Source organism: Lipophrys pholis, assembly GCF_963383615.2.
Source record: "Lipophrys pholis genome assembly, chromosome: 4".
NCBI lineage: Eukaryota > Metazoa > Chordata > Actinopteri > Blenniiformes > Blenniidae > Lipophrys > Lipophrys pholis.
Window position 1 is genome coordinate 21,521,435 of NC_137637.1, and position 18,265 is coordinate 21,539,699.

The 18,265-nt window shown below is 40.6% G+C and overlaps 1 protein-coding gene across 1 annotated transcript; it reads left to right on the plus strand.

The window, feature by feature from the left end:
* The first annotated feature begins 966 nt into the window (after positions 1 to 966).
* crbn (cereblon) lies at positions 967 to 17,049 on the plus strand. The gene is made up of 11 exons (XM_080460927.1): positions 967 to 1,080; positions 1,364 to 1,479; positions 3,269 to 3,471; positions 3,982 to 4,131; positions 6,326 to 6,479; positions 7,224 to 7,286; positions 7,383 to 7,467; positions 7,601 to 7,716; positions 9,513 to 9,577; positions 13,196 to 13,327; positions 15,374 to 17,049. Exons 1-11 carry the CDS (start codon positions 1,005 to 1,007, stop codon positions 15,555 to 15,557), a joined length of 1,344 nt encoding a protein of 447 aa, XP_080317053.1. The 5' UTR covers positions 967 to 1,004; the 3' UTR covers positions 15,558 to 17,049.
* The last annotated feature ends 1,216 nt before the right edge of the window (positions 17,050 to 18,265 follow it).

Genomic DNA, 18,265 nt, shown 5'->3' on the forward strand with positions numbered 1-18,265 from the left:
GAACCAGGAAAAGTGCCTCAGTCTGAACATGCTGACTGACTAGTGTAGGGTTTTACTTACTGTACATATGTTCAGAAGCTTAAGTTTGAAGTGATAGTTTCCGGCCTATAGCAATGTTAAACACAAACTTATAGAAAATGTAAACATCAGGCGAGTGATAAAGTAGGACATTCACAAAGAAGCATACATGTGATTCCTCAATTTGTTGAAATGAAGGCCAACAGTGGATGAAATATCAAGTAGGTGACTAATCATGTGGCCTATTGCATCAATTACAGCTCAATCAACTGGTGTAGGCCAATCCGTTTGAGGTGTCCCTGTCTCTAATGATGCCACATCAATTTGGAGTATTGTCCATGATATGAAACATGTTGGGTCACAATGACTGGGTTGTTATTCAGGTAGTATGGGCTTGTCACTGGACCATACGTCTTGGGCAATTTTGACATTGTATGACTGAAAAAATAGATGTACACAATGAAATGTCTCTGCAGGATGGTGATCATCTTAGTAATTGAGAGACAAGCTCAACAACAGACTCAAAGATGACCTGCCTCTCCTTTACATTAAGCAGAACCTTTTGAGGTGGCAAAGTCCTCTGATTAGAATCCTCACGTTCATGTAGGCACAAGGCCTGACGGAGACACTACAGTTCTTGTTTGGTCTGGCACTGGTGTCCACTCATAAGAGATAGAGGAAGTTGCGGAGGACCAGGATGTCTGCACTTCTTAGTCCTATGTTCCCCCATGTCAGACCCATTTATCTCTCCCAATGTTTTCTTTGCACAAAACAAAGGTAAACCTTTGGAAATATCTTTGTTTACTAGGTCATCGTGGTGACTTATCAGCCCGGCCCTGCAGGAATTACATGGGTTTGTACATGGTCCCTGAATTATGTCTACAATGCGTAATACTATGAGCTGTCGATAGGGGGCGTCTGGGCTCCGTGTCGGGGCTGCGCAGTGACGACGCCGTAGAAGAAGAAGAGCGGGTGTAAACAAAGATATGGCTGACGAGAGGGAGAGAGGAGCAGGCCAAGACAATAACGACAACATGGGAAACCAGCTGCAGCTCGTACCAGGTCAGAGGGGAACTTCTGCGAAGGCCGTTGCGTGTTTTTCCCGCAGCGCCCTTTTCTACTTCTGCTGTCATTATCCCGCTAATCTGTCTTCACGGCAGGCCACTTGTCTCTGTTGTCACCCTGACTGCACCTCTATTTTATTACTGCCAAGGTTTCGCTTTTGTCTTCACATTTACCTCCAGTAAATAAATGAATACAGTTACGATTACAGTGGTGCGCTTATGGGTTGACCAGGGCTTAAGTAGACAGCTAACGAGATTCGGCGTCTTTGTAAACTTGGCAGGTAATGACGAGGAGGAAGAGGAGGAAGATGACATGGAGACTGAAGACCGAGACAGTGAGGACGCAGAGAAACCCAACAACATCACCTTTGACCCCAGTCTACCCACATCGCATGCTGTGAGTGATGCAGCGCCTTCATCCTCACATCAGCTGATATGAATAATTGTCTTTAATACCCGTGAGCCTGTTGCCATGTTGAAATACTTCAGCTGCTGGCGGACAGATATCCAAGAGCTCACGTCACCCTACGAATCACAACCTTTCACAAACTTCCATCTGCAGTTTGTCTTAAATCTAAACCCTTCACACTTCACAAGGCAACATATAAAGTCTCACACACGTTAGATGAAATCACTTACTCAGGTCTACATGACCAACACTTTGCTAGAGAAAGGTGCCTGAACTTTGACCTCTAAATATTCCTACAAGCTTAAATATTCTGATCTGAGGGGCCCCGCTAGACTTTTACTCAAACTTCATGCCAATATTCACAATGACGATAGTAATTTTATTTCTGTTTTCAGTCAGATTACGAAGTGCTCTGAGAAAAAAAAGCATGATCACCAAAATGCAGTTGTAACAGATCAAAACAAACAATGTAGACCTGAGGCCAGCAGAATTTACCACAATGTAAGAATAAACTGCAAAGGACAACATACTATTACAAATTTAATGAGAGGATATAAAGGTAAAAAAAAAATCTGAAACATTAAAAGTTTATGGACAAAGTAAAATACAGCAGAAAAAATAAAGCATGATAAGTTAATGGGGTGTCATTTCACTTGTATGCTGATGACAGCCAAATCTATGTGCCCCTGAAGCGTGAGAATGCTTTCAGTGCCACTCAACTTTTGGAGTGTATTGAAGCAATCAAATCCTGGATGTCTGCTAACTTTTTACATTTTAATGACAGAAAGACTGAAGTCCTCCTAGTGGGGCCGAGCACTTCTGGTACTGCCGCCCCGGTGAACCTAGGATCGCTGACACAGTTTGTCAAACCAACTGTTTCTAATCTGGGAGTAAAGATGGATCAACATTTTAAATTTGACAAACAGATCAGTGCTGTGGTGAAGGCGAGTTTTTTCCACCTGAGGCAACTCGCAAAGATAAAATCCTCACTTTCAAAACATCATTTTGAAATACTGATTCATGCTTTTGTCACAACCCGGCTGGACTATTGCAACGCCCTGTACACCGGCATCAGTCAGTCCTTACTGACCCGCCTGCAGCTGGTTCAGAACGCTGCAGCGCGCCTCTTGACTGGCTCACAAAAATATGATCATATTTCACCCGTCCTCTCTTCTCTGCACTGGCTCCCAGTGCAATTTAGAATTGATTTTAAAATTCTGTTATTTGTTTTTAAATGTCTTAATGACCTTGCCCCTCGTTACCTGTCCGACCTGCTCGTGTCGTACTCCCCAGCACGTTCACTCAGGTCAGCTGATCAAGCGTTGCTTTCGGTCCCCCAGACGCATCGCAAACTCAGAGGAGACCGAGCGTTTTCTGTGGTTGGTCCCAAACTGTGGAATGAGCTTCCTCTGTTCATTAGACAGGCTGACTCCCTTCATGTTTTTAAATCACATCTTAAAACACGCATGTTCTCTTTGGCTTTTAACCAGTGTTGAAGTTGACTTTTACTGCTCAAAGTGTATTCTGTGCTGCCACTGTATTGTTGTATTTATAATTGTATTTTTATATTGTTGTACAGCACTTTGGTCAACTGAGTTGTTTTTAATAGTGCTTTATAAATACATTGGATTGGATTGGATTGGAATGGCAGTAAAATTAGGCAAACTAAAATGTAATTGACACTTGTGTAATGTTTCCATAATGTTTTTATACATTTGCTTAAAAGTGTCTGTTAATTTCTTGAATGTTGAATGTTGCATGACTTCTCTGACTGCAGTACTTGGGAGCAGACATGGAGGAGTTCCATGGCCGCACCGTCCACGATGACGACAGCTGTCAGACCATCCCAGTGCTGCCACGCACAGCGGTGATGCTGGTACCCGGCCAGATGTTGCCTCTGCAGCTCTTCAGGCCACAGGAAGTCAGCATGATGCGGAACGTCATACAGAAAGACCGCACCTTTGCTGTCCTTGCACACAGGTGTGTGATGGTAAACTATTCTTTGTATCCTCTTGATATCCTTATCCTGCAGGCAGTTCTGGGAAAAAAAGACTGATTTATTTGTTGTCTGTCTCGGTAATGGGCAGCTTTCGTAATCTTATGTACACCTATGTAGGATCACTTATCCCGTGAAGTGTATTTCAGATTGTAAAAACAACTTTGTCACTTGTGTAGTCAAGTGTGCAGAAAGAGTAACTGATGTTTGCTATTCATTTTAGTTTGAACTTGCAGGCTCCAAACTGTAATCAAACAGCTGTACAAAAGAATCTATTCATCAGCCAAACTTAGATGCTGAAATACAAAGACATATTTTGTACTCTCATGAGTTTCAGTGAGATTGTCTTTGATGAGTTTAAAAATTAAGATCTTTTATCTCGATGACAATTCTTTTTAATCACTTCCTATAAGTTCATAATCTTCATAGGAGTGCAGCGCTAAATCTCTGCTTAATTTGTAAGGTTTTGAGGTTTCATTTGTATTTCTTCACAGTGACCCAAGTGAGCCGGAAGCAGAGTTTGGAACAACAGCAGAAATCTTTGCATACCGAGAGGAGCAGGAGTACGGCATTGAGACAGTCAAAGTGAAGGCCATAGGGAGGCAGAGGTTTAAGGTCCATGAGATAAGAACTCAAGCAGACGGGTGAGTTGATGTTGCTTCATAAACCATTATATCAAAGGTGAGGACTTATTGCTTCTTGTGAAACTGCGGCTCAAAGGGCTGTGACACAAAAGATAAAACCACATAATGTCTCTTCATAGAACGACACATTTCTACTTTAATTTCTACTGTAAATTTCTCCATCATGCTGTGGACGGTGAGTAGTTCTGTACATAAATAAAATCCTTTCAGATTTTAATCATTTTCTTAGTAACAATTTTTTTCATAATCACAATGATTCATGGCACCTTTGGAGTGTTTATACCAGGGTTGTAAATCTATTATTTGATGGTGTTTTTCATGAGAATAGCCCATGTGATCGTCAGTTAAGATATAACTGATCAGCAGTCTTGTAGTTTACCGCTAGAGGGCAGAAGAACACTTAAAAAGGAAACACCTTGGTCATCATTATGGGTTTCACCCATTGTAATGTTTTGGCCAGTCTTACAAACAGGCTCAAGAATAAAGGTTGGGCAAATGCAACTTACAAAGGCATCATTCAACAAATATTAGTATGTGTATGCTGAAGGTGCGTTGATGCATGATGTAGAGCAAAGATGAACAACAATCATTGTTGGAGTCTTTAATATTTCATCCTCACCTACAGAGGGATGAATTGTGAGCAAGCACTTCTACTACTTTTAAATGAAACTGTGTCTTGTTGCGTTTATTAAAATAAACATGCAAACCATTGGCATTTTTCACTTGGAAATAAATGTGAAAATACAGTAATTAATAAGTGTTTGCATTTTTTGTAAATTATAAACACAGTTAAAATAAGTGTCCACTCCCCATTACCCGTGGAAGTGGCTTACTGGCTTTAAAGATTGAAGACAGGGGCCTCTTGTGGGCTCCAGTTATCCTCGTCTGATATAGAGTGTCTAAAACTTGGAAATGGGTGATGCAGGGTTAATAAGGTTGGAGCGGAAAGAATAGATTTACCCCTGGTGGCCCTCATATGTCATTGGTATTGAGGTCATCCAGGAAGTCTGTTCCATGAGATGTGAAACATGTAGGATGTGATGTACTTTATCAGTCCATCTTGGAGGATTGAACTCATCAAGTCTCACAAAACACGTTGGACAGATGCACAGGAGAAGATGAATGAATTTACAGATTCATCTGAAGATTTCCAGTGAGTGACTTGTGAAACAGGATCTTGCTGCCATTTGCACTATAAGAGCAAATACTTCCCCGACATTATAAAACATCTCCTGGGTTTTTAGTCGTTCTTTGTAGCACATAAATGTAAAACTGTCTTCTCGGTTGAGGGTTAAGCCTAAGAAGCATCGATAGAGATATCCTGTGTCCTTCAGTATTATTACAGTTCTGTACATCCTGTACTGTTCGGGAAATAAACTCAAGCTTTATTAAGACACATTTCCTTTTTCCACCTGTCACTGTTGTGTAATGCTCACTAATTGATCGCCTTCATCCATTTGAACTAATAATGTTTTCTGCAACCAGCATTTAAAATGTAGATCACTTATAGGTTATCTTCCCTCTTTTGCCTGATAACGATCATTTGAAGGAAGTGCAAGTTTATTTCCCTCAACATTTTCTCCCTGAAATGCTTTAAGAATATTGAACATCAAGTTAACATTTTGAAGCTCTGTGGCACCGTTATGTGTTGATTTACCATAGAGTAGACTAAAATGACTTCTTTGTCGTGTTGCTCCGCACAGAAAGAACACGCAGAGTAAATAGAATAGGGGTAAACTATCAATGGAACAGAATAAAAATGTCATGGGTAATATTAATATGTACAGGGATAAAGGAATAAACACTGACTATTAGAGGACTAGAGAACGGAATTTACAAAAAAACCCAACAACACTATTTACAAGTGTCTTTTATAAATGCTGGAAACCTTCCTCAGAGGTTCTGCCACCAACAACCACACCATGTTCAAATTCATTTAAATCATCATTCTTCCCCATTTTTACCTTCAGTTTGAACTCCAGAGGCTCATCTTGACCATGTCTTCAAGCCTAAATGTATTGAGATCCTGCCATGTGATTGGCCGTTTGGTTAATTACATTAATGCATCGACCATTACATTAGAAAAGTTGGATTGTCTTACTCTATAATTATGAAAGTGTATCTGTTTTGCTCAGCCTGTGTTCCCCACCACATTTCCCATCCTGCCTTCAGCTGACTCTGTTTCTCTGCTCAGGATCCGACAAGCCAAAGTACAGATCCTTCCAGAGCGAATCCTTCCAGACCCGTTATCTGTTGTGCAGCAATCCAGACTCTACAGACACCCGACATCAAGACCCGTGACTCCGACATGCAAGCAGATCCAGTGCTGGTTGAGTCACTATCAACAGGTCAGACACTTGCTTTAATACCAAATCTATACACCAGTTTCAAATTACACTATCTGCAGGAATCTTTACAATAAAAACAAAAATATGATCAAACCTGGCTGCCCTGTGTGGACAATGAGAGAGCTTTCATTTGAAATGGAGGCTTCCAGTTTATTAATACGAGAAGTCACAAATCAGCTCTGTCCCTGGGGAAGAAAGTTGCATGAAAAACCAAATGAAACTGTAACACATCACAATTTAGGTACAAAACAATTATTTCATTTTTAGTGTGAGTATATGAGGCGAAATATTATTTTAGTAATGAAAACATTCTTGTTTTTTGTCTATTAGCACCACATATTGTCAATTTGTTGTAAACACACAGAACCCGTAAATGAAAATTAAAACCTTTTTGAAAGTGTCTCTTTATGTACTACTTTAGAAACGGAACGTCAAAGTAGCATGTAACTGGTTATAAACTCGCTGCATTTAGAAAGGTTCAGTATTCATTTCAATGCCAATGGAGGGAACTAACCTCAGTATTTCTTTTTCTTTTTCACCACAAACGTTTTGGAATAGAGTCATAGAAGATGGATAGGTATTGCATATTAGTGAAACATACAGGAGCCCACATAATCTTCAGCGTGTACTTATCAGTACCAATCTGAGGATCGAAGAGAAACTATGTATGTCAAAGTCTCTCAGTCTAATGTGATTATTAAAGTAAATTCAATTCACTAATTGTGTGTCTGTTGTTCATTTCAGAGGAAGTTTCACTGTGCTAGTCTGACGCCATGGCCACCCTGGGTCTACACACTCTATGACTCGGTGAGTGCTGCAGCCTGGAATTTCCTCCATATATAAACATTACGTTTGCGTGAATGTAAACCGTGATTCCTCCGCTTCCTGCGGTTCACCTCGCAGGAGTCGCTCATGAACAGGGTGAAGAGGCAGCTCCACGAATGGGATGAGAATCTGAAGGAAGACACCCTCCCCACGAATGCCGTAGGTCAGCCTCTGTTCAGTTTATGGTTTGCAGATGGATCGCAGACACTCGCACTTGTACACAGTTTGTGTTCTTTGTGTTCTTTCTCCTTCCTTCGTTTCATCCCTCTCTTGCCCTCCTGTCTGGTTCCTGTCAGACTTCTCTTACAGAGTGGCGGCCTGTCTGCCCATTGACGATGCTCTGCGGCTCCAGCTGCTGAAGATTGGCAGCGCCATCCAGAGACTCCGCTGTGAGCTGGACATCATGGACCGGGTATGCAAAGGTCACAGTCAGCCCCGTCTCACCACTACTCTCTCCTCTGCGACCATGGGCTCAGGCGTGACATCCCACCATGCTCTGGTGTTTAAGTGTGTGCTGTACAGAACAGAATGTGTCTGTTTTACCTTCTGGTGACCGTTGGTATATTTAGATGATAGATGTGTTGTTGCTGCAGTGGCTCAGTTCACAGGTTTCTATTGAAGTAACAGCCTTCAGAAAGTGCTCAACAGAAGCAGATTGTTTTGTGTGTGATGACAATGACTTGTACACTCCTCACCAGCTGTTTGTCACCGAGCAAGAGTTGATCCTGAGCCAGATGAGAGTTTGGACCCAGAGTAAAGACTGTGCACAGCGTTAGAAACAGTTCTCACTTCGTCTTAAACATCCATATCATCCATATCGGAAGATAAACAAAGAAAAGCAGCCTGGCCTCTGTCATGTGTGTGTCGGTACAATCCCAGTTCATCTTTAGACACGGTACACCAATCAACTGGGCCCGCAGGTCTGTACAATATGAAATACCTCAACGAGTGGATGAATTGGCCCAAAAGCTGGAAAAAAAACATTCACATCCCCTCTGAGTGATTAACAATTATTCTGTCATCCCTTAATTTCTCTGAATATCAGCAGCAGCAATAATGAAAACATAATGTAAAAAAATTTTTTTCTTGTAACTTTATTCAAACAATGAAACTTCCACATGTTTTAGATTGAGCACATAAAAAATTATCTAATTTAAGTCTCTCTTTGGGCTCACTCTTTATAGTTTTAGCTTTTAACTCCGCAAATTCAAAAGTGTACTGTCTGTGTTTTTACTTTTTTTTTTTTAAACCATAATTTCTGTATCACAATCAACAGGTAAAAATGTGAGACCTTGAAACCATTTTTCTGTTAATTGACCAAACAATTCAGCTGTATACCTGCTGACACGTAACACATATATTTACGAGAAAACATGACGCAGACTTCAATGTAGCAAGACCAGCTTCTGAGCTTGTTGCTTTGACTGAACAATATGTAATTACGGTAGGAATGATTAAACAACTGTGCCAGCTCTGCAATAAAAATCAACAAGGCATCGTGCGAAGGGAGCTCTTAGATTTCTGCATATTGACACGTTTTGTGCCATATGCATTTAAGAGTTAAATATGCATTTACATAAAAGAACATGCATTAGGTAATACAACAGTGGGATTATCATAATAGTAATCCATCAGATGATTAAATATGTGATTCCTTCCTTTTTGTGCAGAGGTGCAGAAATGTGCTCCATGGGCACTTACCATTTTCTTTTTTCTCAGTTTTTTTGTGGCCGCAATGAACAAGGGAATTTGACTTGAGGGTATTTAAAGCTGTGCTCACTGCTGCTTTTTTTTTTAAAGTTACTGATTCAACATGGCAACAAAGTAAAATAGGGAAATTAAATATATCCCATAAATTTGAAGAAGCACATTGTTGGCCCACATCTTTCTCTCTGTCATCAGGGGTACAGAGTGTGTATTGTGCTACAGAATGGTGAAGCTGGACGTGTGAAGTGCTTCTTACCTCTAAGGACCCATTATATGCTTACTGTGTCTGTCTGATTCATTCAATAATGCTTTTATTGAACATCTCTCATCACACTAAAGTGAAAGAAACTAGTCTTTTCTGGAGTGACTCTTTCTGGGATAATTTTTGTCGCGTTCACAACGAGCCTCAACAATGAACAATTTGCTCTGAGAACGTTCAACATGTGGTTCATGTGAGGTCTCGCCCTCTCCCTAACGCTCGCTGTTATTTCTCCTCCCCAGTGCACATCACTGTGCTGCAAGCAATGCCAGGACACAGAAATTACCACAAAAAAGGAGATCTTCAGGTGAGGATTTGTTCTCACAAGTCTGCTTGTTGATACATTTGTCGCAATGTTTTTTTTTTTCTTTTACGTCAAATACTACTACTGTGTGCGGGAGAGTTTTCAACAGGGAAATTGTAAGAATTACTACTGTTGTAAATCACTAATATTATGATTCAATGATAATTTTGGCAACCTAACCTGGTAGATAACTCATAAAAATCGTAGAAAAGTCTGACAGATGAACAAAATTGTTATTCAGTCATGTGTTCATTATAAATTTTTGATAATAGCCATGGCAGCACAGTGTTGTAGTGGTTAGCACTCCTACTTCATGTCCTGGGCCCCAGGTTGGGCTTGGAGCCCTTATGTGAGTATACATGTTCTTCCTGTTCATGAAGAGGTTTTTTGCCAGGTTGAGTCCAAAATGTACATTTGAGGTTAAGTGGTGACCCTAAATTGCCCCTAGGGGTGAAAGTAAGTGTATGTGGTCGTCTGTCTCTTTGTGTTTGCCCTTTAATGGACTGTTGGTGTTTCCTGCCTTCACCCACAATCAGCTGGATTAAGTCCTCATGTCTGTTAAAATATGGATATTAATCTGGAGCTTTTCGATGTTCAGACTTGTACATTAATCCATTCAATTCTTTTTGTACTTACTTATTACTTCTGATGCTGAGGGGGCTGTGTGTCTTTTAATTTTGCAGAGAGACAGCATTTTTAAAAAAGCCCCCCCCCCCCCAACATAATAATATAATAATAATGCTCAAAAACAACAACACTCAACCAGGAGCAAAACAGGTTCTGTTTACAGCAGTGACTTTTGATGTCGCTTTTAGATTTTCTTGTGTAATGATGGTAATCATTCTTGTCCAGGCCAATCTCAGTGTTTGTCTATGAGTTGTGTAAGGTTGGCGTTACATCATGATTATAAGTGGCTCTGCACACACTCGCTCACTGCTACATGATGTCATTTTCAAACTGTACATGTCTGTTTGTGTGAGGGTCGATGTATTCCATCCCTCGGTGACATGCAAAACCCCAAACACACACAGAACTGTCCAGGCCTTGACTGGATGTATTTTCGAGAAAAGTGCATTAACTTTAATGAGTGATATTTCCTGTAATGTAATTTCAGCAAAGGTCCATGTTAGCCACGTTTTAAACACAAGTCCTGCGACGAATGACTCTGTGTGTGTCCGTGTGTCCCTAATGCATTTTCAATTAGGAGTCCATGTAGAACACAAGTTCACATTACATTCACAGCTGACTTCATGAGAGGCTGACGCAGAACAAAACTTTCGGTGCTGACTGCATATTTAATCTTTTGGGCTGCGTGGTTACATAACATTTTTTAGAAGCTAAAAGTTAGATGTGACTGGGCTTGTATCTGATCTCCACTAAATGCTTTTTTTTTTTTTTGTTATTTCTCATCTTAACAATCTGAACATACACATTGGTATGCAGTAAAATGAGTTTTGACCCCCCCCCCCCCCCCCACCCCCCGCCGCTCTTTATTATTTTATTTAGTTTGAGTCCTGATTTTCAGGTTTTGACCGGCTGACTGTCGGCTGATTATGATGAGGCTTTGCCACAGTTTTAAATATGTTGGATCACGATAACATTTTCTGGAGGGCTTCATTCGGTAATCACTTCAATCACATAATCACATTGTGACTGATTTAATTAATTCTTTGAGCTTTTCCACACCAGTCGGTGATGAACAAACAACAGATCACGATAAATGCTTGCCAGTCAAGAATTAACATCAAAACTATTCAAACCAACAGCAAGCTGTTTGGAGTTTGCTCTTGATGTTTACATGGGTTTTATCCAAAGAGAATGTCAGGGTGTGTAATTGTCTGTCTGCCATTGGCCTCTAATAGACTGGTAAAACTGCTCCACAGAAAACCCTGACTTTGCCCATGGTCAGCTGGAATCAGCCTCACCACCCAAACACCCTGAGTTGGATAAATAGTTATAGGAGATGTGTGGCTCATGGCATATTGAATGCGTTTGAAAGGAAGGTGCAAATCAGCTCAACAAAGCTCAGGCTTGTGTTTGTGACAAATCACATCCCATTATGTGTTTTTATCACGACATCAATGCTCTAAAATGTTGATGGAGGAAGTTAAAATTTTAAAGTCCACACTTCATTCCATTCAATCTTTCCATGATGGCCACAAGCCACTGTCCCATGAAACTTGTGCTACTCCACTATATCCACAGCATAATATCAAGTCTTTGATTTCTAGCAGCTTAGTTGTGCACAGTCAGTCACATTGTTCTTCTTGATTCCTTGGAAAGTAAACCAATAATGCAATCGGTTTGTTTGACCATATGCAAAAATATTCATGGCCCCTGAGTATGATCTTTATAGAGCCACCTTTAGCTGCCATCACTGCTGCAAGTCTTTTGGCGTCTTGTCTCTAGCAGCTTTGCTCATCTAGAGACGGAAATTGTTTCCCCATTCTTCTTTACAATAGCTCGAGTTCAGTCAGATTGGATGGAGAGTGTCTGTGAATGGCAATTTTTTAATCATGTCAGAGATTTTCAATTAGATTTATGTCTTGACTTGGACTTGTCCATTCTAAGACGTGAACATGCTTTGATCTAAACCGTCATACTGTGGCTCTGTGACTCTATGTGGCTCTATGTTTAGGGTCGTTGCCCTGCTGGAAGGTGAACCGAGAATAAAACAAAAATTCTTAGCCTCTGCCCCGGTCTCAAGTCTTTTGAAGACTTTGACAGGTTTTCCTCCAAGATTGTATTTGTCTGCATCCATCTTCCATCAACTCTGAGCAGCCTCCGTGTCCCTACTTGTCCCTCGTGAAGAAAAGCATCCCCACAGCATGATGCTGCCTCCACCATGCTTCACAGTTGGGATGGTGTGTTCACGGCAATGTGCAGTACTCCGTGAGATCGTCAAAGCTTGTTTTGTTTTTTTAATAACTTAGCACTGCTTAGGACTTTTCCACAACTTTCTCCCTGACCTGTCTGGCCTGTTTCTCGGTCTTCGTGATGCAGTTTTTTCTCACAAATGTTCCCTGATCAGCTGGATTTACGCTGAGATTAGATTGCACACAGGTCGACCCTATTTACTGACGAGGAGACGTCTGATGGCACTTGATTGTGCTGGATTTTGTTAAGAGGTACGAGAGCGATGGAGGCTGAATACATTTCCACACAAATCTTTTCAGTGTTTTATTTGGAGAAAAAACATGAAAAGCATGGATCATTTTCCTCAGCATGTTGTGTTGGACTAATTCATGACAGCACCCCAAAATACATTTCCATTTGTGGGTGTAATGTGACAAAACGTAGACGAGTTGGTATGAATGATGCGATATTTGGATTTTTAGTAAATTGGGGTTGCAATTTTGTTTTGATATTGTTTAAAAATATATTAAAGCAAGACGCTCTGTTCAAAACTGTCGTTGGCTGTGGAAAATTAGGTAGCTGAACTCCGTCATAGGTTCAGTGAAGCCACATTTACATTGTTCATACTTTAGATTTAGTTTTGTTTTATCTTGACCTCCCATGGGTTTTATTTCAGCGACCCAAAGTTTCATGTGTTCATTGTGACATTTAAATTTTGTCTGAAGTCATACTAATGTCTCTGTCTCTCTCTGTCTCTGTGTGCAGCTTGTCTCTGTACGGCCCCATGGCAGCATACGTCAACCCTCACGGTTACGTCCACGAGACACTGACGGTCTACAAAGCCAACAACCTCAGCCTGGTCGGCAGGCCATCCACACTGCACAGCTGGTTTCCAGGGTAACCCGTGGCTTTTAGCTCACTCTGCCCAAACACTGCGACACAAACTCTACATATATTGACTCTCACCTCTGACTGTGCCTTTTCACTGCTCTCATAAATGCTGCTTTAAAATGAATCTCTAGATCTCTTTAAACATTGCACCCCAGGTCTCATAATTGACATTATATTTCCACAGCTGTAATGCAATTGTGATGCTTTGTGGCATCATATTCCTCAATAGGTTATTTATTATTTCCTTGTTAATGGTCTCGGGGAGATGTTATGCAACACCAGTCGCTTCTAGAGAGGAGCAGGAGAAAAAGCGTTCCCTATAGCCATCTGGATGAAATGAAAGTGCTCCTAATGAAATGGCATCTAGTTTAATGTCTTATCACGTACTGCTGTGTGCAGTTAATTATTCAGTCGCCACTTACAGGTCCTCTTTTGGGTATTTTCAACAGACATGGTCAGATATTTGAGTGTGTGGCAGATCAAGAGATATTTGGTTTTCGAATGCAGAATCAAGCCTAATTCATTTGAAGTGTGTGGATCAATATGTAGATGACCTCAAAGTTCAATATTTGCCTCCAGACAGAAACTGTCAAACCACCCCAACCCCAAGTTCTTGATTTGTTTTGGCAAACACATCTGGTGACCCAAACTAGTCTGATTTCAATTAAGTTCTCAAGAGTTTGTGGAACCAGAGTCCAGATTAATTGAAATATTCATGAAACACTGTAAACATGTCAAATTAAAAATGGTTTACCATAATAACTCACAGTGTGAACCCTCACCCTTCGTAAGCTGGGATTTCCACCAGCACCCCGTGGCCCTGCACAGGATTAAGTGGTATAGAAGACGGATGGATTGGTTGTTTAAAGTTTACAAAAACTATTGCAAACAAAAGGGTTCAGCCAGGCTGAAGTTACCAACCAGAGATAAATGATATCAAATAGAACTGGTTCAACATAGGAAAACGAAAAAGCATTTAGTTTTGAATATTAATAAAATGTGAACCTCACAAGAAAACAGGTTTACAAAAATGAATTGTAAAAGAAGGGATTTAAGTAAGGCCACCAAATCTGTGAGCTTTATTTCAACATGTCGTTTCAGATTTCAGATTTCAGCCTCGACTCTGGAACGTTCACAGAGATCCCTCCTGAGGATATGAGACTGCAACATGGCTCACATGTTTCCAATTGTTCTGTATTATTTTAAAAGTGATTATGAAACTCATTAATTTGATTCTAAAGCTGACAGAAAGCCAAGATTGGACAGATATCTCTTTTCTTTGTTCGAACTCGTGAGAAGCTGAGCCTTTCTATACATGTAAGATTGTAGAATATGAGAGGCGAAGGTGAGCAGCCATCAAAGTAGCCAGGTAGTGCAGTTCTTTTCTCTTTTTTTTTATACATAATACCAGTTACAGCGCAGTGATTTCACATCACTACACATTTGAACATAAAGTACATTAAAAAAAAAAAAACTGTGGACTTTTTATCGCCGTATTTTCACCCCGTCTGGCATTGACTGTGAAGCCACATGAAAAATACGCATTGCTCAAACGGTTTTTATTTACAACGCTATTATTTTTAGTTGCACTATTATTACAGTATTCTCAATATGAAATGACCTGAGGTTGGACCACATTTTTCAGGTATAAATTAGTTATGAAAATCTTCTTCTTCCTAAGGAACAAAATGCATAAAGACCCAAGTTAAACAAAGATGTCGCTTTAGCCTTACTTAACCAAAACCAAAGAAAATTTAAGGAATTCCCCCAAAACAGGACGGGTGTTTAGATTATTGAAAAGTACAACAGTATCAACATTTCACCCTGTGACTGTCTCATCTCAGCACAGGTGATCTAGTAATTGCAATGACGTGGACGAACCTGGGGATGGTTACTGCGCTTTCAGATTTGCATTTGTCCTGGCATGTCCCACAATCATAACACTCTTGACTGAACCCATTACTCCAGGCTCTAATCAGTCATTTTCTCAAGTCTTAAAACATGAGTGCAGGATGTCATTACGCTAACAGAGTCCCTGTCTGTCCCCCTCAGGTATGCCTGGACGATCGCTCAGTGTCGGACCTGCGGGTCACACATGGGTTGGAGGTTCACGGCCACCAAGAAGGACTTGTCTCCGCCTCGTTTCTGGGGCCTGACCCGTTCAGCCATGCTCCCTCGTATCCCGCAGGCTGAGGGAGAGGAGGGAAGAGAGAACCCCCGCCTCTTCTGCCTGTGACACCGCCTGTTTGCCTCCATGAAAAAAAGCATCATCAACCTTCCCAAGCCTGAATCTGCAGCCACGGTCCGGCGGTGATTACTTGCAGTAATCGATGCATCACTCCACCTGTCACCTCTCTGGCAGCAAATCCATCATATTAGTGGAGAGGTCAATTCCACCTTTAAATGGCACTCAGAGAGCCGGTTTGAACTGGGTGGATGTAAAGGTTGTTCTTAGATGTTTTCAAAACGCAACGAGATGATGTGAAAGAGAGAAAGGATTGATGATGACATAATAGACACACTGGTTACATAACACATGGTCAGCATGCAGAGACCAGATCTGCATCCTGTCCAGCTGTTTGTCCATAGGCTCACACAAATACACAGAAGGGATTTATGTGTGGCTGAGTGCAGCCACACATCTTATATCAAATCAGTTGTAAAAACTCGCGCACGGTAAAGTTCCCTGTCATCTCTGCTTGCATTTACACCCTTTTGTGAGTGTCTCTGATATATTTCAGCTGCTGTTGACTCATAAGGAAAACTAAACAGAGGAGCACGAGTGTGTCTTGACGGACAATATTCTGACTTGTGAAGTTGATTGGGATGTATTTTTATATGCGAGGAGAAAGGAAAGACCCCAACACTGAAAATCAAAAGTTTATTTTTTGTGTATCAAGCCAAATACATTGAAGCAACCAAGACGATGTTCTGTGACGTACCAATATAATCGGTTTGTTTTGTATTCCGGCTCATCTTCCCATCTGAAGCTTCAGGAACAGCAGCGTGTTTTCTGTGGTTGCATTCATTTGAAGTTGGAGCTATATTTGTGCCTCACGGCAGACTGTTAAATAAAGGTCGAGGCTAATTAAGACAGGAACAAGAGGAGAGCATTTACCGCCCCCATTCATTTATTTGTTCACAATGTGTGACCTGTTGAGATGGTGTGCCTATGCTCCCCTCAGTGTCTTTTCATAGCTCCAGAAACTCTCTGAATGAACGATCATAAATGATATGTGATGACATGTCATTTATGATATGTCATCACATATCATTAAGAGGGAATTCTTTATTTTCTTTCAGGCATCATCTGGGTCTTTAGTATTTTTAGTTGTGAAAGTTTTAGTTCTTGCACAGTTTTCTAAATGTAAGTTCAGATTGAAATAGCTGTGAAATGTCACATGTCTACTGGTTGTAAGTTTCATCTGTTTCTTTTCATATCTTCATGCTGGGATTTATAAACTATTGTTTTTCTTGTGTTTGTGGGTTGAGGGCAATAAGAGGGTTTGGCTGAAGAAATGCTTTAGGATGTGATGAAGTTTGGGGAAAGAAACTATTTTATTGATGAGAGAGGAGAAGATTAATATTACTGTTCAATCTGTGAAATAAATATTAAACTTTCATCAACAACTTCCCCTCTTGTGGTTATGTCGTCTGTGTCCCTGTTAGTTCAGTCGCTCACTTTCATTCATCTATAAAATTTGGAGTCAAATAAACCTGCAGATTACAAACATTGTCTGAATTGCATGTTGTTTCACTAGAAGGTTCTTCATGTTTGTGACAATAGTGGAAGGAAACTCGGGTGACCTGGCCGTTCACACGGCACGTGTACATCCTTTTTAAATGACACCTTTAAGCCAAAATAATGAAATTAAGAGGCTCCGTCTTTCCAGGAGATGGCGCGTCTCCAGAAAGATGCACATGTGCTTTCATTGTACTTAGCTGTGTTCATGGCCGTGCATGTAATGTGTTCGTAGTGCATTAATATCTTGTGCAGATTCACGTGGCTGAAGCATCATTTGTATGCCTGCACAAGGAGACTTTAATGGCTGGAGGGTGGTAGAAGAGACAGCTGCGATTCACTGATCCTTTGAACGTGAGACGAAGAATTGCAAGTATAGTGACGGAGTGCACAGACGGAGAGCATTGGGCATCTCTCACTTCTCTTCTGCTTACTTTGACAAACCTTTTACCTCTCTTGTAGCATTAGATGTCTTGCTGCTGTTTTTTGGCTGGGTATGTTGGCCCTGTCTGTTTTTAGGTCAGTTCAAACCAACAATACTTTGAGAGGGTTTTTTTGGTTCGCAAACAAATCCAGATTCATAACAATGGTTAAAAACTCCAAGTGAAATTTCCATGGTCCTCATGAAGACACAGTTGATAGATGGGCGTCGCTCACCTCGGTGAGAAAACACTGTCGTCATTAGGTCATACTTTCCAAACCGTTTTTCAGTTTTAGTTTCACTGGCGGGATACGACTGTGATACAAATTAGGTTGCCAGTGTTTTGTTTTTTTATTTCAAACGTAACCGTGTCCTTCAAACATATAAGCCTGCTGTCTTTCATTAATAAGAACATTTCTTATAAGTTTGCATAACTATTCAGAACACCCCAGAGAGGTCCATAATACTGCATGTACACTAGCTTCTGAAGTCACGTTTACTGGCAGATATACTGACGTCATGAGATGTTACTAATTGACAATTACAATGTCGTGGATGGTTAAAACTCACGTAGATATATGGTTATTGGTAGTTTGAATGGTAAAAAAAATCCTGAGCAATAGTTTTTTTATAATAGCAGTCCAGTCTCACCATTTTTTGTTAACTTTTTATTGAACCCTGTGAAATATTTCAAAGTGGTACATTTCAATCCTGGCAAGCTGTTGAAGGATGAATCAACATTACCCTAACCCTAACATTTGTTTATGGTCAGAATAAAACA

What these genes read in the sequence shown, in the direction of transcription:
- crbn (XM_080460927.1), top strand. Translation starts at nt 1,005, where the DNA reads ATGGCTGACGAGAGGGAGAGAGGAGCAGGCCAAGACAATAACGACAAC. An exon ending in TCTACACACTCTATGACTCG is followed by an intron (nt 7,287 to 7,382) that starts GTGAGTGCTGCA and finishes TTCACCTCGCAG; the next exon opens with GAGTCGCTCATGAACAGGGT. An exon ending in CCTCCCCACGAATGCCGTAG is followed by an intron (nt 7,468 to 7,600) that starts GTCAGCCTCTGT and finishes GGTTCCTGTCAG; the next exon opens with ACTTCTCTTACAGAGTGGCG.